Source organism: Sminthopsis crassicaudata, chromosome 3, assembly GCF_048593235.1.
Source record: "Sminthopsis crassicaudata isolate SCR6 chromosome 3, ASM4859323v1, whole genome shotgun sequence".
Classification (NCBI taxonomy): Eukaryota; Metazoa; Chordata; class Mammalia; order Dasyuromorphia; family Dasyuridae; genus Sminthopsis; species Sminthopsis crassicaudata.
This window is the reverse complement of record NC_133619.1, coordinates 284,642,555-284,668,403: the sequence shown is the minus strand read 5'-3', so window position 1 is coordinate 284,668,403 and position 25,849 is coordinate 284,642,555. Positions and strand designations below refer to the sequence as shown.

General features: G+C 32.5%; 1 protein-coding gene across 1 annotated transcript in view; it reads right to left on the bottom strand.

Moving 5' to 3' along the window:
• Window positions 1-25,849, bottom strand: part of DMD (dystrophin) — a 2,117,885-nt gene that overhangs the window by 368,928 nt on the left and 1,723,108 nt on the right. Inside the window, 4 exon segments of the mRNA XM_074300855.1 lie at window positions 515-783; window positions 1,432-1,552; window positions 12,550-12,706; window positions 20,761-20,933. Of these exon segments, the coding sequence (XP_074156956.1) occupies window positions 515-783; window positions 1,432-1,552; window positions 12,550-12,706; window positions 20,761-20,933 (720 nt within the window).

The window sequence follows — 25,849 nt, the reverse complement described above, 5'->3', positions numbered from 1 at the left end:
AAAAAGAACAGTGTTATTTGAAAAGTATAATTTATGATTAAAAGATTATTAATTCCATGAAGTGGAATTTCATAATCTGAGAATACAAGATAGTATGCATATTATGCTATTTATTATGATTTGCTCCACTTTATAGTGTTCTAAAATCTTAGGCTAAAGTGAAGAGATTAGGAAAGCCCTCCTGCAGAAAGTGAAGACATAGCTCATGCTATTTAGTTTGTGACAAAGTCGGGACTATCGACCGTGCATGCTTAATCCTAGTAATGTGATTGTACTATTATGTGTCAAATCTCTACACATTTTAGAAACATCATGGATAGGGCTATTTTTTGGCTATCATGATCACTTATGGGTAATATAAAATTTAAGAAGATTTTGTAACTTTTAAAAAGAATGAATTATATATTTTTAAGCTTTATTCAAGTTTAGGAATGTAAAGTGAAGAATTTGCACTAAAACTCATTAGAATTCCTTTGGATGATACCAAAGAATGAGGATAAGTAACATACTATACCTTGACTTTCTCTAGATGATCTTGCAGAGAGTCAATTAGGAGATCTCCTACAGGCTGCCAAGAGCCCTTGATCACTTCAGCCTGACGTAATTTTAAGTCCAGTCCATCCATTGCTTCCTGAAGTCCCTGTAGTCTTTCTAGGGCTTCATCTATCTTTTTCTGCCAATCAACAGAGTGTAGGTTCAATTTTTCCCATTCAGTGTTGACTTCATCAGCTTGCTTTCTCAGGAGTCTTGTGACATTCTGGGCTCTCTCCTCAGGAGGTAGCTCTAAATTTATAATAAAACAAGATGTTAAACCAAGTTCTTTATTACATCAATGTTTTTAAAATAGTATAGAATCATTCATATTAGATAAAAGGGAACATTTACAATAAGAGATGTGAATGTTGCTTTAATATAGCTGTTTTAGAAATCATAGCATAATTTTGGAAACATAAGGCTATAACATACAAAGAATCCTTGCTGAGTCTTTTGCACTTGACATCGGTCTCATGCTTAACTTTATCTTGTTTCTTCAAAGATCCAATTAGACTGCTGAGCTAAATAATGGGAATGATGTTTAGGCCAAATAATAATTCATTTGGATTAGTTTCTTAAATTGGCAATTAGCTTACAGTCTGTATAAGAGAAATGTTTCTTCTAATAACTATCGTTATTTCTCATTTTAAAAATGTTCAGCTATTAATATTTTAAATGATTTTTAATTTTGTTTAGAATGGACATATATGTTTACACATTGGAAATTAATATTTCTGATTTTTTTTTCATCTATAGGGTTTAATTTGGATTGATTACATAGTAAAATTTAACCTGGAAAATATGAGCTCTCCTGACACTGGAATCAAGAATTTATGGATCTCTCAGTCATTGTTGATCCTTCTATCAATATGTTATTACATATTTATATTCAATTACCTCTGGGCTCCTGGTAATGCTTCTCAAGTTCCTCCAAAGGTTTCTCTGAAAGAAAGATTCTCACTGTCTCAAGTGTACTTGTGATTACAGGTTCTTTGGTTTTCAACTCTCTCTTGAAGGCCTGTGAAATCAAATAAAAAGTAGTATAAATTTGGTGCTCTAGGCTTTTATTACCAACTCATACTGGATGTTTATAAATGGATCATGATATGATATATGACCAGATAAAACTTTGATTCACATATTTAGGCAAACTGGCCAATACTGAAAGGAAGGGAGGTTAGGTCTACAAACCATTTTGATAGTCAGGAAATCTTTGAAACTCTCTCCTATGCTAATGTCCTTTCATTTAAGATAAGAGTTCTTGGTTTAATGTGACTGTCAGGCTTGAAATGTAAGTTTCAACATATCTGACAAAAAAAAAAAAGATGGAAATATAACTTAATGGAGCCTTAAAAAAACTTTATAAAAAGCTGGAGGGATTTCCAGAATGGATTGATAAGATAGATGTCACCTGAGATTGTATTCTCATTCCATCTCTACACATCTCTATATTTTTCAACTGTAAGTAGCTTAAAAAATGGTCTAAGATTGAAGAAAGCAATAAAAAATAAAACTCTGCCTGTACTAACATTTGTGAAGCTAAAATTATCCCTAAGTCTGTCACTTTGTATTGTAGAGAGAGTGGTGCTTTATAATTCTGAGGTGAGAATAGACATTAAGGCTACTGTGCTTAGGAGATTTTCCAGAGAAATTTCCCAGATTTCTCAGGATTGTGAGGAACTATTAAATCTAATGAGAAACATCCACTAGTCAGTCAATGAGCAATTTATTAAGCATGTATTATGTGCTAGGCCATTTTGTACTAAATACTAGGTATACAAGGAAATAAAAAAAAAAAAAATCTTCCTGCTTTCAAAAAGCTATATCTAATGGGGAGGCAATGTAAAAATGACAACGTATATACAAGCAAGATATATACAAGATAAATTAGAGATAATCAATAGAAGGAACTGGTATTAAGATGGATTAGGAAAGGCTGATGATAGGATTTTAGGTGTGGGAAGTCAGGAGGCAGAGATGAAGAAAAGTAACTATTCAGGCATGTAAATCCAGGCAAGTAAAAATGCCTGGATTCTAAAGTCTTTGAAGTACATTGCAAGGAGGCCTGGATTCTAAAGTACATTGAAGTACATTGCAAGGAGGCCATTACTAGATTTCAAAGTATGGTCCTGGGAGTAAGGTGTAAGAAGACTGGAAAATTAGAAGAGGTTCAGGTAGTGTAAGGCTTTTTGAATGCAAAAAAAAAATATTTTATATTTGATCCCAAGGGTGAGACAGAGCCAATGGAGTTTATTGAATAGAAGATGACATGGACAAATTTACATTTTAGAAATATTAATTTGATAACTGAGTGGAGAATAGACTATAGTGGTGAGACAAAAAATAGGCAACTGCAATACTACAGGTATGAAATTATGAGGGCCTGCACCACAGTGATGGCAATATCAGAAGAGATAGGGGTTGTATATGAGAGAAGTTACAAAAATAAAATTGGTAGGATTAGGCAACAGAATGGAAATGGGGGAATGATGGAAAGTGAATTGAGGTTGTTTTCTGCCTAAGTGACCAGGAGGAGGATGGTACTTTCAGAAAAAAAAAAAAGAGTATTTAGGAATGACACATCTTTGATCAAAACAATCTACTCATGGTGATGAGCAAGTATGCAGAGAGGATTTCAGATGAAGTTTGGCAACATGGCATAGTTGTAGTATTAGTGATGAAGGGAATCATATGAATTAGAACTGCTGTGTTCCTAATTCAGTCCTCCAATTTTATAGGTAAAATTATGTAATAATTAGACATTGTCATCAAATAGAATTATACACCTTTAAAGATGGAAGGGACTTTTAAAATTCTATTCCAATCTTGTTCTTTTATAGATGAAATTCAGGAAGATTATGTAATTTGTCCAGCATCACAAAGTGAATTAGTAACAGAGCCAAGTAAAAAAATTCAAGTTTCCTGACTCCTTTTGGAGTTGGCATTCTTTAAAAGAAAAAAAAAAAGAAAACAACTTTTAGTATAGAAAAGACCAAATATAGTTGTTTATGGTTTAAAAAGCCTTTCTGGAGAGAATAAAAATGAATTTTATTAGACAACAACAAAAATCCTTAAAGTAATGTGAAAACTGAACCTATTAAAATGTTATTAAATATTTCAGTGATAGTAATAATAAGAAACATTTCATAAAATCATGGATCCTAAAACTCAAAAGGACTTTAAAGATACCCAGATCTCTCCCTTTATTTTGCAATTGAGAGAATTGAGACCCAGAGAGTTTAAATACACAACAATAATGTTAACACTAAGATCAATTATTTTTGATTACCTTTCCCCATAGGTTTTGGTTCATTTATTTATTATTTCACTGAGAATTAATTTGAATATACATTCAAAAAAAGGAATTGGAAATGGCAAAGGATATTTAAATACTTACACATAGCTCTCATAACCTTTTAAATTTTTCCTTTCCTTTATTTCCCTTTTTTTCTGACTTATCTTTCCCTTTCTCTTGGTGGCCTATTGACTTATCTAGTCCCACAAAGTCTATAACTTCCTCATGATTATTCAAGGATCAGAATATAAAGAAAAACCAAAAATGTGTCTGTCATTATATATAAACATCCATGTCTATTATCATGTCATTATCATCTCTTCACTGACTGAAACTCATTGGCCTGTAGTTGTAGGTATGTCAGTCATACATAGATGTCAGGCTGCTCAAGTCAGCCTGGGGGGTGTTTGACAAGGGAAGGCAAAATCTGCTCAAGGAGTCATGCCCCTCATACAATAATGCATATCCAAGTTGGCTGTCAAAGTGTGAGACAGGAGCAAAACTCTCTAAGCAAAGGTTGTGGGGAACTGATGCTTTGGAAATCATAAAACTGAAAAGTTCTAATCAGGTAGTTACTCCAAGTCTCAGTTCTCTGGTTCTCTGATCTAACTACTTTTTTTTTACTCTATAGGTCAAATTATTACTAATACACATGGTGGCTCTTCAAGAGGAAGAGATGGAAAACTTAAATGTAAATCCTCCTGATTCTGAAGACAGCTCTTAATACACAGTCTATACTGTTTCCTCCAAAGAGAGAAATTACGTAATGGAAATGTAAAAATGAAGAAGTCAGTTTTGAAAGGTTAGCTTTTAAAGATCCCTGAGACATTATTTAGTAAACAGTTTCTAGTAGAATATCACAGGAAAATTTTGCAATTTAAGAAACTAGATATTGGTCTGAGCTATTTACCTAAAGTATTTGCCTCAAACAATATTGCACAAAGCATCATATTGTGCCATAGAAGGAAGGAAAGTTAATGGATTATGGTCATAAGGGAATAATATTAAAAACAAGGAAATACAATGTTAAAAGGAAAAATGATACCCACGCTCTTGAATTTTGCAAATGAGTATTATGTGTACCACTTAGATAAGACTTTTATTGAATAGAATTTTTGAATATATACATATAAGAAATTGCTTCTTGGCATCAATCAATATTTGGAACCTGAAACTAATGCTATTTTGTAAAATACATAAAAAATAGCTAATATTATCTCAGTCATATGGCCTGCTACCTGTATTTATATAGAAAATCAAGACTAAAACATCTGATTCTATATGATTCTCCCTTTCTCAATAAGTTTCTGGAAGAGATAATTTCATATGTCTAAAGCAATTTATATTTGAAAATATGCTAAAAAGGATTTCTAAATGACAAGAATATTTACATGCATACACAGAACTCTGGTCATAATCTTTTAAATTTCTCCTTGCCTCTTTTCCCTTTGTTTTCTCATCTATCTTCCCTTTTTTCTTGATGGTGCTCCCAACCTATCAATTATATGTCATTTATTTAAATTAACAAAATATTCTGAGATCAATTTTCCATAAATAACATAGATTTCATGCACTCATTGGTTTTTCTAGCTATGGAAATCAGTACATAGTCTACACAGTGAATTTATGTAAAAAAAATCATAAACTGTTATTTTCTAATTATAGCTCACAGTGAAAACCTCACATATTCTGATTTTGAAGATATGGAATTCACCTAGAAATAAACAAATCCCTAATATTTTCTGGAAAATGATGGTTGAAGGCATCTCACTCTCAATAAATACAAAATTGAATTCATTATCTTTGTTCCCAATTGCTTCCTCTTTCCTCTCTTTCTTGTTACTTTCAAGAGCACTACTATCCTTCCATCTGTCTAGGTTCACAACTTTATTTTCGTCAAATTCATGTTTATGTCTCTCATAGGACTTATACTACTAGGACATCATGGGTGGATGTAGGAAAGTTTCTGATGAGGAAGCATATTGCAGGAATACATTATTTTATTAACAGATTTGCACTTGTGAATTATTATTGTTTGTTGTTGTCAAATGTGTATGGTAATTGTACTCAACAAAATTAGAGACAACAAATGAATGCCATATTCTTAACTGAAATTTGTGGAATGAACAAGAAAGAGAAACATGAGGAAAAAATAAAATATTGATATGATAGTAAGACGGAAATTCATAAGGCAAGAAGTTTCATAGACAAAAATGTTTACCTAAGAAAGGAAAGTCTTTGAAAGAAATAAAGATTGATGGAATGAAGGGTTTGAAAGAAGGAGAGATGTTCTTTTCCAGATAGATTTGAGAAAGTATCAAGACATAAAGAAAGAAATGTAAAGCAAAGTCAGAATTCTCATTAGAGTCTGGTGACTGAGGAAAAATTAAAAACTAGAGAGATGAGGAAAACCATGAAAAATGGCAAGAAGTGGGAAGAAAGGGAAAAAAAAAGTTTCTCTGTTTCCTGTTTACTACTTATCAAAAGAGAGTTGTAAGTAAAGATGTGATTTGTGGGAGAATTAAGGAGGATTTCTCAGAAGAGAAGTGTGAATCTTAAAGGAAGGAAAGACTGTCAACAAATAGAAATATAGGGGTATAGGAAGTACAAATTCTAGGCAAAAGGGATAGTGAGAGAAGGGTGTACAAGATTTTGATAAGAAGTGGGCTGGTTTAATTGAATATGAACTTGATGGGCTATGAAGGAAAGCCACAATACTTTTCAAATTATAATTTAAAAAATCAATACAACATGTATTCCAAAATTCTAAAATATTCACTTATTCCAAAATAAAAATAAAAGCATGAACTAGCATTATCAAATGTATCTAGTCAGCAAGAGTAACAATAGAAGGCTAGTGCATTTAGAGAAAATATTGATAATAAGATGATAGTTATTGAGCACTTGAGCTAATAAAAAAAATCTAACTCGATACAATGAAATAAAATTATTGTTTAAAATTCAGGAATGAGTTACATTATGGAAATGGTAAAATTTCCTTCTTCAGCATTTTTTAATATATAGGATTTTTTTTTCATCTACATATATCATTGATGGGCAATTGAGGATGGAATTAGATGGAAGCTATTAATGTGTCCTTCATTAAAATCTCTTTTCATTTACTTTATACACTTTCTATATGTATTTACCTGTAATATATTTTTACCAGTAGTATGTAAGATCTCAAAAGCAGAGATTATCTAAGTTTTGCATTAGTACCTCTGTCACCCAATAAAGTACCTGATACATAGTGTATTTTCAAAATGCTTATTAATTGATTGTGTGTTCTTTCCAAGTCTTATTCTGGCAGCTAGGTTATATAATAGATGAATGCTGGACTTGAAAGGAAGATTTGAGCTTGTGTCATTTCATCTACTAATTATGTGATCCTGGGCAAGTCACTTAAGTTCTGTTTATTTCACCCTCCTCATCTATAAATTGGGATAATAATAGCATAATTATACTGATACTGTGAATATTAAATGAAACAAAATATGAATAGTTTTGCAAAATATAATCAAATGTTAGGGATGATGATGATGATGATGATGATGATGATGATGATGATGATGATGATATTACTTGTAGTGTCTTTCTGGAGTCCCTGTTCAGATGCCAAAATATAGCCAAAACTAGCTCTCTGGAGGATCTCAGGACCAGCCTTAGTCTTAATGGAGGGATGAAGTAGGCAGGAGAGCCACCAGGATGGTCAAGGATGGAGGCCCTTAAATACCTTGGTATGACATCATTACAGCACAATAAGCATGTGCCAACTAGAGAACCATTATATCATCACATCCACTGAGCAAGTGTTAATTATAGTAGCATTACATCACCACAGCACTCTGTGAAAGTACCAACTATAAGCACTCTGCTATTGATATGTAAACGCATCTCTACTGTGAGTATCTCTTGCTTCAAGTAGAACACAGATGGTCATGCCCTCCTTGATTTCTCAGGAAGGGTGAGAACCCTTAGGGAGGTGGGGAGTCAAACCAGACATTGTCAGCAGGTTCCCTCTGGGCTGAAGGGTCTTATACTTCACCCAGTGTTCCCCCACTATCTGCAGCCCTCTACAATTATAGCGTATAGGTACAAAAAAACCCAGCATCAAGTTTGAATTTTATTCCCAACATTGAACTAGTCACAATTGAACAACTGGGGTTTCTTTAAATGACAATGAAACCATATGATCTCAACTAATCACAAAGACTTTCTGGTAACAACTGAGTCAGTTCTGGTTGCTTCTTAGAAATTTAGATTTTTGCCAGGAGCAGAGAGAGGACCAGAACTGAGCCACACTTTGGATTGATTTACTACTGAATTTCTCAGAAGGCTGCAGTCTTTTAGGAATGCTGGTATAGTACCAACCAGGGGAGTAACCTCAATACTACCAGTACTAATCAATAAACTGCATCCAACACATTGAACTTATTCTGATTGACTCTGGGGTTGGACAAAATTACAGAGAAGCTAAACGTAATTTCAGGGGAGTAAAAATTATGGTTTCTCAAAAGTGGGATGGATGACTTTGGGAAGTAGTGGATTTTCTTTCAATAAAAATCTTCAAATGAAGACGGAGATGTAACAGATTTTTCTTCATAAGAAAGTTTGGACTATTTGGCCTCTGATATATATCATGAATTAGCTGGACTAGGGTGTTTATTTAGCAAAACACTAAGGACTGAAGTGCTCAGAATTAAATACTTTTCATATTACACTTGGCACAGGTTTTTTAATTTAATTCTTCTCATTTAGTTTCCAAATGATACTCAATAACAAGGAAATGTAAGAAGCTAACACACAGCCTGAAATATGCCCAAAGAAAGCAGACTAGCAGTGATACTAGAATTAGCCTAAATGAATGTATAATTTGCAGTCAAAGATTTCAGGATAATTTCATTGAATTTCTGAACTTCTTTCTCACTTTGTGGTAGCTTCAGAGGAAATCGAATGTGCATAATATATGACCTGACAAAAAAACAAGTAAACTACTTTATTCAAGCCTTTCCATTTGTCAACAGCACCCATTCAATAATGGCTTTCTGTCCACTGTTTTAATAATGTATATATTGATTACCTCTATCTAAATCTTAACTGAATACTCAGAGATCTTTGGAGGGATCCTTAATGTTTTACAGAGAAAGGATTATAGAGATTTTAAATTAAAAGATGAAAACCTAATGACAAACAATTTCAATAGTAAAAATGCAATCCCCCAAAATATTTCCTAGGATTTCCAGCACTAGGACTTAATCTCCATTTGTATTTTAGGGAGGACAAATGTAGAGTTTATGAAGACATTCCCTTTATGATTTCCTTCTTTTCAACTCTCCCTAAGTTAATCACAGAAGGAGAGACATAATAAATATCACTTTAGTGACTAGTCAAGTAAAACATTGGAAGTCCATTTAAAAACTGTTTTTTGAACAGGATAGTATTATAGTACTAATCAATTGAGTTGGACAAATAACAAATATAAGGAGGAGTCAGGCTACTCTAGTTCCAACACAAAATTTAGTGAGATCATGATATAGTGGAAAGAACAATATATTTAGTATCAGAGGATTTAGGTTTGATACCTGGATTTTCTGTTATCTTTCAAAGCAAGTTTCTGAACTTTTCTGGGCCACCATTGTCTTACTGAAAAATGGAGGAGTTAGATTGCATTACCCCTAGGATGTTTCTTGGTTTTTTGTTTTTTTTTTTTTATAATGATTCGATCTTTTCCAATGCTTCAATTATTTCTAGAGACATTTTATTATATGTTGACATTGTTTTATTATTGACTTCTAAGAATCATTCCAATTAGAGAAGGAGCTTTCCTTCTTGAAAGATTCTCAGAATATCAATATACTCTGATGCCCAACAGAATTGCCTTGGATACTGGTACTATAGTCTGGGCCTAGTCATAGGAACTATCATTTTATTTTTATGCACATATTTCCATCCATTAATATAACTAAGACTTGACTATTCATTTTCCCCTTTGAAAACAGATTTGAAAATAGGATTTTATTATAAATCTTGGCTACAAATCTTCATTGACAAGTGGGGTGACCACCTATGGTTTTGTGTGAATTACCAAGTTTATGGAAAAGTAAGGTGAAAATGAATTACATTTGATCACAGTTTCAACTTTTGCCATTTTAATGGAATGGTCCTTCCTTTACCTAATTCAAAGAAAGGTGTGAGAACTCAAAAATGGAGGGCAAATCAGGTGGTAATTGGTAAGGGGCTAGGGAGGAAGAATAAACTACCAAGTACCTTTGATAGAAATTCTAAGATGAAAAGTGACTTGCCATGACATTAAAAGTAGCCAAAAAAACTGCTGTTTGACAAATCAAGAAATCTACTAAGAAGGAAAAAGCTCATGGTGTTCTTGGAAGGTATGACAAAAAAAAATCTGCAAATACAAAATCCATCAAAGACGGACTTGATGGGGGCAGAATTTTGTACAGTTCTTGTTTTCCTTCTCTCCTTCCAAGGGAGCTTTGATGAATAGACAGAGTGACCCAGTTTCGTGATTATCTCTTGTTCTTTTCTACAGGCAACAAGAGCATTAGTAAGTAGACAGGTCTCATATTAAACTACAAAAAGACTTACTGCTTAAATGTGTAAAAGAAAGCAAGTAAAACATATTGCTAAATTGTTCTATCCTTGACATTGAGGAATGATGATAGTCTTTGAGAAGGCTGTGTGAGATAGAGACAAATATGTAAAAGGCATAAGGGTTACTATAAGGGGAAAGGCTTGTATATACACACACACACACACACACACACACACACACATGTGTGTGTGTATATATATATATAATGTGTGTATAGGTGGGTATACATATTTATACATCTATATCTGTATATATGTTTGAAAAGATTCTGGTTGTAAATAGTAAAATCCTGTTCTTTTCTGTTCTATTTATTACTTTTCTTTTCCATTAGTGCAGTTGCCTAGAGCATGATGATAATAAGGTTTTGGATCATTTCTGACCATAGACCAGTTCATTGCCACTATAAGTCCATTAACTTCACTTGGTGCTTGAACACATATCATGACCCCTTTCTTAGGCCCAACTATCTTGCAAATGAATGCCATTGGTCACAAAGGTCCTAGGTGAAAGAATTTGGAAAGCTTAAGTGGAAATCTTTGCTGTTACTGAAAAACAAATCAAAAGGTTGTTCTTTGAAAGGGGGTTTAATTTTATCATCTCTATAAATACAGGATGGATCAGTTTTTGTCTTTTGGGGATTCTTACAAGTAGAACAAAGGGATAATTTTGCAGGGTGGTTCATTCATTAAACAAATATTTAGTAAACATTTATTTTGTGTCAAGTATGATCCCAGGTGTTAGGAATTTCAAGGATAAAATAAAAGTTTAAATCTCAATTCATAATACAATATTCAGAAAATAAACTTGAACTATATAGCAATGTTATTTTGTAAAGTATGAGAAACAAGGTGGCAGGCCCTGGAGGTGAGAAAATCTACATTCAAGTGCTTTTGATACATACCCTCTGCCCCTCTGCACCAGCCACCCCCTTCCCCATTATCAAATCTTTTATCATAAATTTTTCCCTTTTACAGCCAATATTTTGCTTTTGACCTCAATTAAAGAGCTGTAAACAACTAAAAATAAATACCCTAAAGTTACAGCAACATTAAAAGAATTTAAACTCTGTAAAATACCACTTTATAAGAAAAGATAATTTAAATAGGTCTTGCTCTGTATCATGAAATAGAAAAAAGAATTCTCACCAGGTGAGATAAAGTCTCTGCTAAGCCCTGAAGAATGCCTTCATGTTTTTGTTCACAACTCTTCCTTTCATATAGTGCTTTGTATTCCATTGATCCAAACTCCACATAGCCTCAAGATTTACTTCCCCTCAAATCTTTTCTCTAACCAGGCCTCCATAATATTTGTTTACTTACTGTGAATTGATACTTGCAGTCCTTGATAATATGTTGACTTAGAAATTTTTTTAGTTGCTTATTATTATAAATAGGTCTTCCCTCTTTGGATTTATGAGGGGCAAAAACTTCTTTTTCCTTTTCATTCCTTACAATGTGACAATTAGTAGGTACAAATAGAAGAGATTTACTGGGTTGGGAGTCAGGAAGATCTGAATTTGAATTCTGCCTCAGATATTCTCTTCCTGATTCTAAGTCACTTAAATTTTTTGTGAGTTTTAGTTTCTTCATCTATAAAATGGGTGTGTATATGTATTCATATCACTTTACCATTTTTGTCAGAATAAAATGAAATGATTTATTCACAGTACTTTGCAGACCTTGATATACTACTTATTATTATTATTATTTTAGCTATTATTATTGTAGCAAATATTTTAATGTTCCACATATAGATAAAATACATTTGAATAAAAATAAATTTTATTTTTTTCTATCCTAGTGACATGAAATCTTTCTTACTAATGATTTGTAAGGCTTATCAGAATAAATACATAAATATATATAATATACACATACACACACACATATATATAAATATATATATGTGTGTATATATATATATATATATATATATATATATATATATATTTTTTTTTTTTGCTCATGTAATATCATAACAAGTAAGTTGGTTTGCTTTTTACAATTACCCACATGATAGCTTGCATTGCTTCTTCAATTTAAGGAATTCCCTACAATTCCTATGCTAAACATATTTCCTGAATATATTATCTTTAAGAAAGTCTTACCCTGTGTATATCATTCTGCTGCTGTACTGCAGGATAGTCGCCTCCAATAGGTGCCTGTCGGCTTAGCTCATCATCTTTAAGTTGGAGCCACACTAGAAGTTCCTGAAGAGAGAGATGCAGACGCTTCCACTGGTCTGAACTCACTTCCAGATGAGATCTGAAAAATATAGTCACATAACCTATTGAGAATATCCACAATTAGTCCCAGGAATGATCATCATCCTCTAGGAATGCTGGTTGATAACTTAGTGTCAGTGCTGCATGAGCTTAAAGGAAAATTTACACCTTACACTATGCTTTACTTCCCTCAAATTTCTATACATTTGGAGTTGATATTTATTGAAAGGGTGGCAGTATATAATGTCAATGTTGAAAATGGACAGATACTTGGTAGATGGCACTAAGACTACATTCAGTTACCAATTCATTTCTCTTTCCCCTTTACAGACAAATTCTTGAGAAAGTTATTTATGCCTAATGTTAGCTCTGCCTCCTCTCCTATTCTCTCTTCAATTCTGTGTCCCCTTCCCTGACAACTCTATTGAATCTGGTTTCTCAAGGATAAGTATTTTCACCAAATTCCCTTGGCTTTTGTTATCTATAACCTTAGAATTTCTTTCATCCTTGGCTTTGAGATGCCATATTTTTCTATTTTTTCTTCTTAGCTTCATATTTTCTCCTTTGCTTTCCTTTCCTCTTACCAACACCTTAAGGTCAATATTCTCTAGAATTTCTGTCATCTTCCCTGTTTTCTGTCATTTGGCAATCTTATTCACTCATATGGCTTCATTTATCACTGCTGCACAGATGCTTCCTCAAGCTATATTTCCAGACCTGATTTCTCTTCCAAGTTCCAGAACTGCACATCCAACTACCGACAGGATATGTGCAACCTGAAAACCCCACTGGTACCTAAAGCAAGATTTATCTTTTTTCTCAGACCTCCTCCTCCTGATTTCTTCTGTCATCTACACTATCATTATTCTATACCCTACCTTTCAAAAAGTCAATGTTATTTCAAAAAATAGGTTTTGATAGAAATCTTTAGTTTGTATATTACTTAGATCACTCCTGTATTTTCTTCTTTACAAAAAGCTATTTTTCTAAGACTAACAATGATGCTATTTTGATTCTTCCTTTTTTTACATTTCTTACTAGCTGCCAGTTGTTACCTAATAACTATATTGACCTATATTGTCCCTATATTGACCAGATCCTTTTTATGAGATCTAAACATAGTACTTTTTTGCTTAAAACTCTTCAGTAGTTCTCACTTGATAAGTTTAGGTTTCTTAGACTTATATTCCAAACCATCCACTACATGGGTACCATTTCCAACCTTATATTTTATCATTCAGTGCCTCATCCCACCCTAGGTACTGTTGTTTCACAAAAGAAATTCAGAGATTAGAAATATCAGAGATATTGACCATTGAGCTATGTTGTTTTCTGACAGCACCTAACATTACCATTTTCACCATTATTTGCCCCATACTGTTATATGTGGAATGTTTAGCAGACGATGTACTCACTCTATCTCCATCCCCATGATAACTGTACTAAAGTAGAATTGCCTTTCTCAGCAACTAGGGAATTTCTCATCATTTTATAACAGAGGCTAGAAGAATGCTCATCAGTCAGAGATATTATCTCTGGTTCATGCTCAGGCATGGTTTAGACTATCTATCAGGCCTCTGAAATTTCTCCTGATGCTATAAATCTGTGATGGGTGATAGACTGTGGTTCAACATGTTTAAGACTGGCCTCAAACATTTTATTTGGTAAAATGTCAGCAGGTTAATTGTGATACTTTCCAGTGACATCAATGTCAATAAAACAATGACAGTGTAGAAGACATTTTCTAAAAGCTTAAGCTTTTGAGGCATTTATATCATAATTCTGCAAATTCTGGTGTGTTATTTTGTTGCAAAAATCACAGATACTTACCATGTTAAATCTGAAAGTTAATAGTTAATAAACATTGATTATGTATTATATGTCAGGCATAGCAATACATAAGTTGCCAATAGTCTCTGCTTTAATAGAGTTCATGATCTAATCAGGGACACCAGATGCAAATAACTATGTACAAACAAATGATTTATAAGATAAATTAGAAATAATATTCAGAGGGAAGGGAAGGAACTTTAAAGATTATTTAAATTTTAATAATTAGGGAGGCCTAAAGAATCTAAGTGACTTGTCAAAGATCAAGCTAGATCTGTTATTTTTCCTAATGTCCTTTCTGAGGAAGTGGGGAAAAAACACAAATAGAAATTAAAAAATAAGATATTTGTGGTAGACATAACCAAATTTTGAGAGCACTGAAAGATTTGTTTTCAAGACATTTGCGGGAAATCAAGGGTGTTACAACTAGTCCTCAAAAATTAACAAGAAAATATCAAGAACTATCAGTACATATGTCTATTTTATCATTTGTACCAAATCTTAATGAGAATAATGTACATGTATATTAAACTCATATTTGAAGAAGTGAGATTTTAACAATAGACTAGAGCATTGTAGATACACACACTTGTTAAAAGGTACAAATAAAAAAACTGTCTCATTATTCTTAATATCTATTGGACATTAAAAATATATTAACCAACAGAGTAAAATATCACCCTATGGCTTCAACAAGATAAATCTCATCTATATTAAAATCATACAAATTCCTTGAAGATGTTATAACAAAGATAAATTTGTTTGATGAAGCTATGATTATCAATAGTAAACAAGGCATAAAATAGGTGCTTAAATATTGTCAAAGGTGTTTGCCATTGTGATAGAGGCTATCAAGTATATAATTCAAATGGAAGAGAAGTTCCCTACAAATAGTAAAATATTTCAGTTAACTCTGCTTTTCAATGACAAATCAGGGTACTATTTAATTTTCTATAATTCTACCTTCCCATTATTTTTTTAGAGAACAGAATCTGTTTTATAATCCTCTTAATATACATTGCATGTAATATTGTGTCTGGTGTTCTGAGTTGATATCATAATAAATACTAGATTCAGAGACAAAAGAAACATTAGAGGTTATCTAGTTGAATCAAATCATTTTACAGATAAGGAAACTGAGTCACAAGGTTAAAATGACTCACTTAGATTAAACAGTTAGCTAAAGGGAAGTCATAATTTGAACCCATGTCCGCTACTATGAATTCAATATTGCATGCTTCTGCCTCTCATTTATAATCTATAAGCTTTGTGGAGGAAGGTTATCACTCTACTTAAAAGTTGTATCCTCCCTCAGCCTACCATAGTTGCTCTGTTGATATACATTAATCTTCTGCAATCCTTGTAGAACTGAAGGGTCAATGTGAAATGTGCAAATTAATGTTTTATGGAGCCTTAGAGAGAGCTGTAGAAATATCTTCTATAAAATTTCAGAATCTTCATATAGGTTTAGTATGAGCAATTTCTCAATTGGTGTATCAAGGATCTGTCATTTCTCAGGTACTTAAGTTTTGAAACCGAAAGTGGGAAGGTTATACTGTTTAGGTAACACATATGTCTATGCTATGTAGACACTTCTATTTTTGTTGTGTAGACACAATTTAAAATTCTTTATAAAGCTTTCATCATATATGAAAAAACTGTGCTTAAAGCAAAGCTTGGTATATTAAATTAATTTTCTTTTTTTAGTTCCACTATAAAAACCGGCATAAGTTCCTATGGAAATGTTTTGGGCAACAGTGGATAATGAAATTACAATAAAGAATATAGAGAGAGAAGGGACAGAAGCTAAGGAAAATAAGTGGCCATAAAAATAAAGAGAAAATATGAATCCGAATATCAGGTCAAAAAAAAAAAAAATCCAGGTCAGATAAGAATGACATTTTTAAATGGGCCATCAATTTCAAACTCAAAAATTAAAGTCCAACAGGGATCTCTCAAGGGGGACTCTATTTTTTTTTCCTGCTTTCTTTCCTTTGAATAAGAAAAAGCTATATTCCTTAGCCATCTTTTCTTAAGAGGTCTGCTTTTGCTTTGAGTAATACAATTTCATTATATTCTGTTCATCTAGACACTGGGCACCCAAGCACTGGGGACCCAGAGACAAAAATGAAGCAACTTTGATTTTCTTATTCTCCAAATTAATTCAAAATGATCTTGTGAATTTCTCAGGTAACATAGAATAGATCTGGTCCTTTCTCAATGAATTTCTCAGCCATACTTTTACTTAGCTTTGTTAAAAATAAGCATTAAATTCCTTATTCATTCAGCAGTATAGGGAATTGCATGAAAATGTGGCTATATGCCACCAAGATAAATGCAAAGCTTTAAAAACTTTTAAAGATGTTTCATAGTCTTTTATCAAATTCTGAAGTATCTGACAAAAGTCAATGATCATAGATATAATATACATTATATATATATATGGAAATAGGAAAGTATACAAATATTTACATAAATATACTCCACTTTAATACTAGATGATGCTCTATGTATTTGTATTTACAGACCTATCCATCTATACACATATATTCCTGTATGTAGTATATTTCTATAGTAGATAGAGTACTGGTTTATAGTCAGGAAGAGCTGAGTTCACATCCTTCTTCAAATAGTAGTAGTAGTGTGACAAGTCACTTGCCTTGGTCTCTCTCATATTTCTTGTACTATAAAATGGCAATAATACCATCTACCTCAAAAGGTTATTGTGAGCATTAATTGAGTTAATACTTGTGAAGTACTTTACAAACCTTAGAGAGATAGAAATGATAGCGATTATTATCAATTTATTATTAACAATTACATTTGTGTTTTTTGTTTCCTATAAAATATGGATAGAGAGGGACTTGGTGATCTTTAAAATTCTTCTATCTCTAAATCTATAATCCTATAAATTGGCATTTTTTAGCTCCTGACTATTTAAATATCCTTAAATATATCTTATCATGATACTACTTAGTAATAATTATTAAATACATATTTGCTCCAGATTTTATATACATATATGTGTATATATGTAGACATATGTATGTCATTAAATTAAATTAAAATCAGCATGTTAGAATTGGAAGTAATTTGTCTCATCCCCCTCTCCTTTTTATTTTTAATTTTTACAGATGAGGAAATAAGAGATATAGGGAGATGAAAAGACTTAAGGTAATGTAGTAAATGAGAGAAACACCATGTAAATCTTAGTTTTCTGGCTCCTATTAAGGTTACTCTTTGTATTATAGCATTTGACTCTTTTATTTATAAAAGTTTTTGAATTTTTGAGCCCAGTTGGAAACATTAAATATAAACACATGCTCTAAAAGTATCTCAGATATTCTTAACACATGCAAATTAGGGCAATGCAAAAGATATCATAAAAAAATGACAATTGAAGCAAGCTCTTGGAGTATTAATCTGGAGAAGCTTCCATTTTGAATTATGCTTCATATATAAAATATATATGTGTGTATATATCTCTGTGTATATCTATATGTACATTCTTGGATATATAGGTATATGAAGGCTCCAAGGGTACTTTTAATCTATTTAAGTTTACTTTTGTATATATGTGTATACACATACACACATATTGAGAGGAAGGCATTCTTAGTTTGAGAAATACTATTTGTAAATAATGCAAACATGAAAGTGAACAATTAGTGAATAAGGAACACAGATGGTAGCTTTAAGGATATTTCCTTGCATGGCCAAGTTAGAAAGTCCATACTGGGAAACATCTACCATCAGATTTGGTGACAAGTACATATATATGTGGGAAGGGGTAAGAGACAGGATGAATGAGTGAGAAGGTTCGATTGTTAGCAAACAGAAAATTTCAGTTTGGTAAGTAAACAATAGAGAGACAGCATAAGCTTTTGAATGAGGGACTGACACAAAGAAACCGGGGCTTAGAGAAGATTCATCTTAAAGTCTAGGATGAACTGAAGTGGAAAAAAAAAATGTAGGTATGGACATGGCTAAGCTGTTGGAACTTAGACCAGAGTAAAGAAGTGATAACTGGAGAAACAGAAAGGAAGGAAGATGTATTAAGTGGAAAATATTCTTGAGCACTATTTGATGATAACTTGTGGATGGGTGAGAATACCTCTTCGTAAGAGTCAAAAAAAAAGAACGTGAACATATTTGGATTCAAATATTTAACTTAATTAATAATTAATAAAATATTCAGATATTTGAACTCATTGAAAGGCAATTTTGTAGTTAAAAACTGTGGTTTGAGACAGAGCTGAGAAGTACTAAACTATGAAAATTAAATATTGTTTTCTACTATATTTCTTGAATGAGAAAATTTCAAACTGTCAAAAATACTTTCTCTGTAAAACAATGGAATAATGGTTTTGCAAGCATGGAGCTATTTTTTCAGGTGAATTATTTTCAATTTGTAGTAATTTTTCACTCTATATAATAACTAAGAGAAATACTGTATTTGCGATGCAAATTGATAAGTATTGCTCATATATTTTCGCATCTTTTCCCAATGTTTTTCAATCTTACCATTTTATTACTACTACTCTGCCTCCCTCATCTGAACACTGCCAATCACTAGGAATTACCTGAGAAACTCATTTCTACAAATGTCAGACTAGGTGAATTTACTTGTTTTGATGAGAAGGATTATTTCTTTTTATTATAAATGGTTGCTTATAAAGCCTATTATCTATATAAAAGAGACTTATTTAAAACTCAAACCATTGACTGGAATGTCTTATTCTAGACTGGGTAACACAAGTGATGAGCTAAATGATTATTTTCTGACTGATTAATGAAAGCAGAAATTAATCACTGTGACTGGCATGAAGGAAATCTCGTGTATCGAATAGCCCTTATTTTGACTGACATGCTGTTTTGTCTTTTTTCAATCCTGTATTTCATTGAGTTCACATCAAGCAAAGAAAAGGTATCTGAGGAATACCATCTCAAAATAATGCTTTGAAGAGCTACATCCTCTTTCTTTTACTTGCCTACAAAAAAGTACAAAAACTTCCTTTTCTCTACTTTACCTTCTAATATCTTTTCAGTCTCACATCTTTCATTTATTTTTAATGATAGATGTTATGAAGGTGCTTTTTGTCATTATGCACACTGACCTTCCTCAGGGTTTGTGGTACAGAAAGCTAATATTTCATATATTACTTTGAGAATTCTGCTCCCTATTGATGCCCTCTGCCCTCCCACCAACACATGGGTGTAAAACTAATGAACAAAAAAGCAAAGCAAAACGAATACCTCAGAAAGCCCACTTGGAGAGACATAAGCAGAAGGGCAGTGTTCCAGGATGAACTTTCAAAATTGTCGGGAGGCAGAGGTAGGGGAAGAATAACACTGTGCCTTTTGAAAAGTACTTCCTTATGCAACTTTGACTTATAATACAATTCCCTATCTTTCTACCTTTAAGCCCAATTTTTTTTGGTTTGGATTTGAGCATGACTAAAATTCTGGAAATTATCTTAAACTACCTTATACTTCATGGCTCACTCTTGCCCTTTATCAACCTAGAAGAATTAGGAAAATAAAAGATCACGAAATGTAATATAGGGGAAAGCACAAACAAATGTAGGATAAGAAACAATGCTTCAGCTCTCAGCACTATCAAGAGTTAATTAGTGATCTTGAATTCTAGACTTCATCTCTACAGCTCTTCTTTGCTATTTATCAAAATAACTTAAAGAGAACTATCCCCTATACAACTCACAGGGAATTTAATTTCTCTTAAAGGAAATGACATGCAAAGGGTATTAGAACACCAAATAAAGGCATGTCACTTTGCTAGCTCCTTGCCTTTCATTTGATTTAGGAACTCTTGCTATATTAAAAGGATATCCTCTGTTTTGCATTACAAATCTAACAGTGGCTGATATACAAGAAATGCTACTAGAATCTCCAGCCTAATTATATGTTAATTCTATCGCTTTTTATATAACCCTCTGATAAGCCAAGAGCCAATTCTAGAAAATCAGAATACTGTGCTCCTAATTTAAATGCACTAATGTCTTAATATGCATCTCTCCTGTGGTTATAACACATCACCATGTTAATCTAATCTGAACCTTTAGCTGCCATCTCCATACCAAGCAAATGAATGATTCATTTATTCAAAATAATGTGAATCATTCTGAAATTCTATGATCTACATAAGCAAATATAAAACTAGATTCTTGTGCTGTGAAAATGGGGGGTGGTATAATTTTTCCATTAAAAAACTCCATTCTGAGATTTCTCTTGATTTATTCCTACCTAATGTTGAGAGACTTTTTCCTCAGCTCACTCCACTTGAAGTTCATGGTATCCAAGCGTCTTTGTAACAAGACAGCATCATCGGAACCTTCTAAGGATCTCAGAATTTTCTGGCCATTTTCATCCAGGTTGTGGAAGATATCAGTGTGAGCTTCAATTTCTCCCTGGAGATCCTATGTAAAAAATGAAGGAGAGAGAAAACCAGAATTACTATTAAAAAGAAGTTTAAAATAAAGCAAGCAAGCAGTTAAAGATATTGACAAGCAGAATAACTGGAATTAAAAAATCAGGGCCATCGGCAGGAAAATCAACGTAAAATCCACACTCACAAACCTCAAACTTTTGCTCGTTTCTTCATTTTGGTCAAATCGATTAGTATGGTGGATTTTATTAAGTAATAATTGTGAATTGGTAACAAATCACTTTGAAGTAAAAATTTTTAAAAGTTGTAAAAACTTTTTTTTTGTAATTTCTTAATCTCAAAAGTTTTCTCTTCCTTCTCAAGGGCAAAACAGACTGCTTCTAAAATTTTAAGAAGATATTAATTCTCCTATAAAATACTTTATAAAACCACAGGATTTACTACTGTGGTTGGTTTTATTCTCCAATGAAAATAAGACCTCTTTGGCTGGCTCTCCAGATAAACCACCTATTATCATTGTTCCACTAATCCCAATGACGTACCAGGATGTAATAGCAGCATATACTTTACCATTCCTATTCATTTCACCTTTGCATTATAAGTTTTTGCTATCAATAAGGCTTTTAGTCAATGATGCCATTATATTTTTTTTCCCCTTTTGGCAGGTGAAAAGTTCAGAGAGCCCTGAAAAGATCTATGCATCCAATCACTCTTGTATACATAGATCAAGACATTCATCATCATAGTAAAATCTGACCTTTACATGGTATGTCTTCCTGTGTAACATTTTCAGCTTGAACCGGGGACTACAACATTGATCCTGCTGCATAGCAATCCAGAGGAAACTAAGCTACTCAAACAGTCCTGCTTTAAAATGCCAACTTTGCTTACATTCTGTTGACAGAATGAATTTCAGAGCACAGGCCTCAACAGTCAATAATCATAAACAAGCACTTTGTGCTCTGCCGAGATGGTAGCCAGACCTCTGGATGTGGGAGGGACCGTGAGGAGAGGAGGGCTAGAATATGCAACTGACAGTTTGTATTAAACGGCCAACTTTCCTTATCATTTTGTCATTATAAGCCAGAGACATTATAAATTCATTTTATATGTGTTTCCCTCCTTGTTTCTAGCTGAGCAGCAGCTGCCAAAAGAACATTCTTCAGAGAACTGCCGGGGTCCAGCATTCCTTTCTGCCTACACAATGAATGGAGGCTTTGTACATTATCTGACTTGCTGTTAGACATTTGTATGCTTGTGTTCAACAAGTTTGAAAATTCATTCTGAAATGGCTAACAATCAAATTGATCTCTGTTAACTAGAAGAATTACCCTTCCCCCTACCCTTTCAAAAGCAGAACGAAGTCGCTCTTCTAAAGAATAGGAAAAGGTGGCAGGAACACTCTGATAGTGATTCGAACAACTAAGTTACGTTTTCAGTAATAGTCTTTATCCCTAGAGTTTTGAATGTTGCAGACATGAGGTGGAAGGGCAATGAATATCTTCTGTCACTGTTTCTGGCAGCCATAGTATCATTTATTGATTCTCTTAGAAACGGTTTCCCATTCTCTTTGGCTGGAAGATATATAAGGGAGATAGGGAATGGACTTTATCAGAGAATTTAAGAATGGAAAAAATAAAATAAATGGAATGGTGTCTGTCTCTGTCCCATTAAAGGCATGTTTTCTCTAAAAATGGAGAGCTGATTATCATACTACTAAATAATGTAAAATAAAGTTTTTTTTTTCCTTTTAGAGTACTCATTTAATTATTTAGCAATTTCATTTAAACAAAGGTGAATTTAAAAGAAAATAAAATCCAAAAGAGCATTAGAATTCACTTTGCTCCATCTTAAAAAAAATCATCATCATCATCAGAAAAAAATTTCAAGACACAGTGGAATGAGCACCTGAATAATTTAGTTCAATCCTCCCAAAAGAATCAAGAATCAGCAAATTATATCTGGCCTGCCACCTGTTTTTACATTATTCTTAGGTTAGGAATCATGCAAACCTTGAATTACAACCACATTTTCCAGATAACTCAACTTCACTTTGCAGTGAACACTTTGGTGATTTTTATAATGTCTTGATTTTATTCTGTTTAATGCCTGTTGCTTGGGAGCTACTTAGTATTTCATAAATTATGGGATATATTTTAGAGATATCTCCACTAAATCTCTATTCCCATGCCTCATCATACTGTGGAGATGAATTTCACTTTTCTAAGCTGCAAAATTGAAAATTCTGTTAAGTATGGTCCAGAGAGAGATGGTTGGCTAACCTAAATTCAGAAATGCTTATCACTAGAGTATCATATACCAGATAATCTATTGTCTGGTAATATTGGCTCATTAAATTATCCACACAGTTGTGGAGTGGTTCTCCACTAAAAATACTTAAGTATAAATTTCAGTTTTTAAAATAAAATCTTTTGGATGTCCTACCTTCATGAATTAGAACTGATTAACATTCATATGCAAATGTTTTATTTCATAAGCATTTATAAATTTTTTGCTTTGTGTTTCTCAATAGGGTCCAAGCCTTAGTAGAAACTTCAATGAAAAATATAATCTCTTTATTTAAGTTAAAATAAATGGGTCTTTTAAACAGAATTTTAAAAAAGATCAATTCACAAATTTGATACTTGTTCTTTCCTAAATACATCTATACACACATAAATCATCCATTCCTCCATTTAATATATGTATTATATCTCATTCATTCTTTTATTACATAATTATGTGCACATACTTACACAGAAAGATACATATCCATGTATACAAAACATAAGAGAAGATAGAATATAAAATAAATTTCAGTTTAGGAAAAAACAGTGTTTTCAAATCTACCTGATTTTCTTTGTTTCCTTGTAGGTTTTATTTTTTTCTCTGCTGTGTAATTTTTATTTCCCCCCTCCTTCCTGCCACCCTCCACCCTAAAGAAGGCTACAACTAAATACACACATACACATGGATATCTGTAAACATACACACATTTACACCCATATGAATATATGTAAGAGTGTGCTATGCTTACTTCCACTTGTCATCTTTTTCTCTGCAGATGGATAATATCTTCCTTTCATAAGTCCAATTTTTTTCATATTTTTCTAAATCAACCAGCTCATCATTTCCAACATGACAGCATATTCCAACACAACCACATCCTGAGAAATTGTTTATGAATTCCTTCTCATTTTCTAAATTCCTTCTATTCTTTACTATGTTGGCTTGATTTAGACAAGAAATTGTTAATTTAAAATAATTGAAATTATTCTTTTTACACTTCAACAATGTTCTCAACTTATTAAACAATTTAAGGTCTGATACTGTAATAAAGGTCTCTTACCTTTACATTGCCCCTCCCACCTCCGGTTTCTTTGAATTTCCTGACCTTTTTTCTTCCAAGTTAACTTTGTTATTATTTTTTTACTAACTCAATAAGTTAATATTTTAGTAATTTAATAGTGTTAGCATAGAATAAATATATTAGGTAAAGATTATCATTTTATTATATTGACTTTACCTACTTGTGAAAAATTATTATTTGCCCAATTATTTAAATATGACCTTATTTATATAAAAATGTTTTAAGTTTATATTCTTATAATTCCTGTATCTGTTTTGGCAGATGAGATGATATTATAGAAAAAAGAAGAGAAAACAGAGAAACAAATAGAGAAATTAATGAGAGTGTAAGCAAGAATTGTTGAGTAATTTGGATTTAGGAAAGAAGTGAAATTAGGAATGAGATGTTCTTGGAAAATTATACCATAGATAGTAGATGGATGACTTTGAATGAAGGATTTAGGAGTTTATACTTAATCTAAAAAGGAATAAAGAAACATTATGTATTTCAAAGCAAATGAAAATAATAATTTTTAAAAAGTGATTGGAAGAATCTATGCTTATAGAATTTTGATTCAAGACTCTGAAAATCAGTTTAGAAAATTTTAGAAAATTAACTGTTTTTTACTTGAAATGATTTTTTCAGCTTACTACAGATAGGAACTAATAATCCTCAAAGCCTTGTTTTATGACATTTTGCCTCGCATGCTAAAATCTTAGCTAAATAGTTTTCTCCCTCTTTGGTCCTTATATTCTAAGGTCCTTTGCTGGAATCTTGAATGGGAATCTTGCTTCAGGAGAAGGCAATGAAACTGGATAGGGTTGAGGATTCGAAGTAGACTGGTAATGGGAGATTTGTGTTGTTCACATCCCCTTCCCCTAACTCCTTTCATGTATTTGCTTCCAGAGGAAAGGTGTAAATAGAGATGTGAAACCCTTGAGACCTTATTCTATTGGGAAGGCACATGGTCATTGCATCCCCAAAATACTCAAAAGTATACCGTTGGCCAACACTCCTGGCTGATATGAATAATTCTCTTTTTCTAAGAAGCCTAGTATGTTTGAATGAATTTTCTAAGACCCTTTATGGAGCTCTCTACCTGAAAAGAAACATCCAGATCTGTTCATACAAGTTATAAACCTTGAAGTGCCCTCTTTTATCAGGCAGCTTCTTGTCTATGAGAATACTTCAGTCATCATAAAATCACCTGGTATCTTTGCAAGAAGAATTCTGAATTCTCCTACACCTTGCCACAATTTCAGCTGTTACAATATCTTCTATTCAGACTTCTCTCTCTTTAGAGAATAATGGGGGGAGGGAATATCACTCAAATGTTTTTGCACCAAGTGGAAAATTTTCTCCTTATATCTAAAAGTTATGTCTCTAAAAGTTTTGAATGACTGGTTCTTTGAAATTGGATGAGCTAGACCTTACTATTTACAAAGAGAGACAGGTTTGCATATGGAATATATATATGTATGTATGTATGTATATATATATATATATATATATATATATATTTACCAATTGACTGTGAAATTTAAATTGTGAAAATTAAACATTTTGAAGACATCTATGTAACTATCTGTTTATCATAT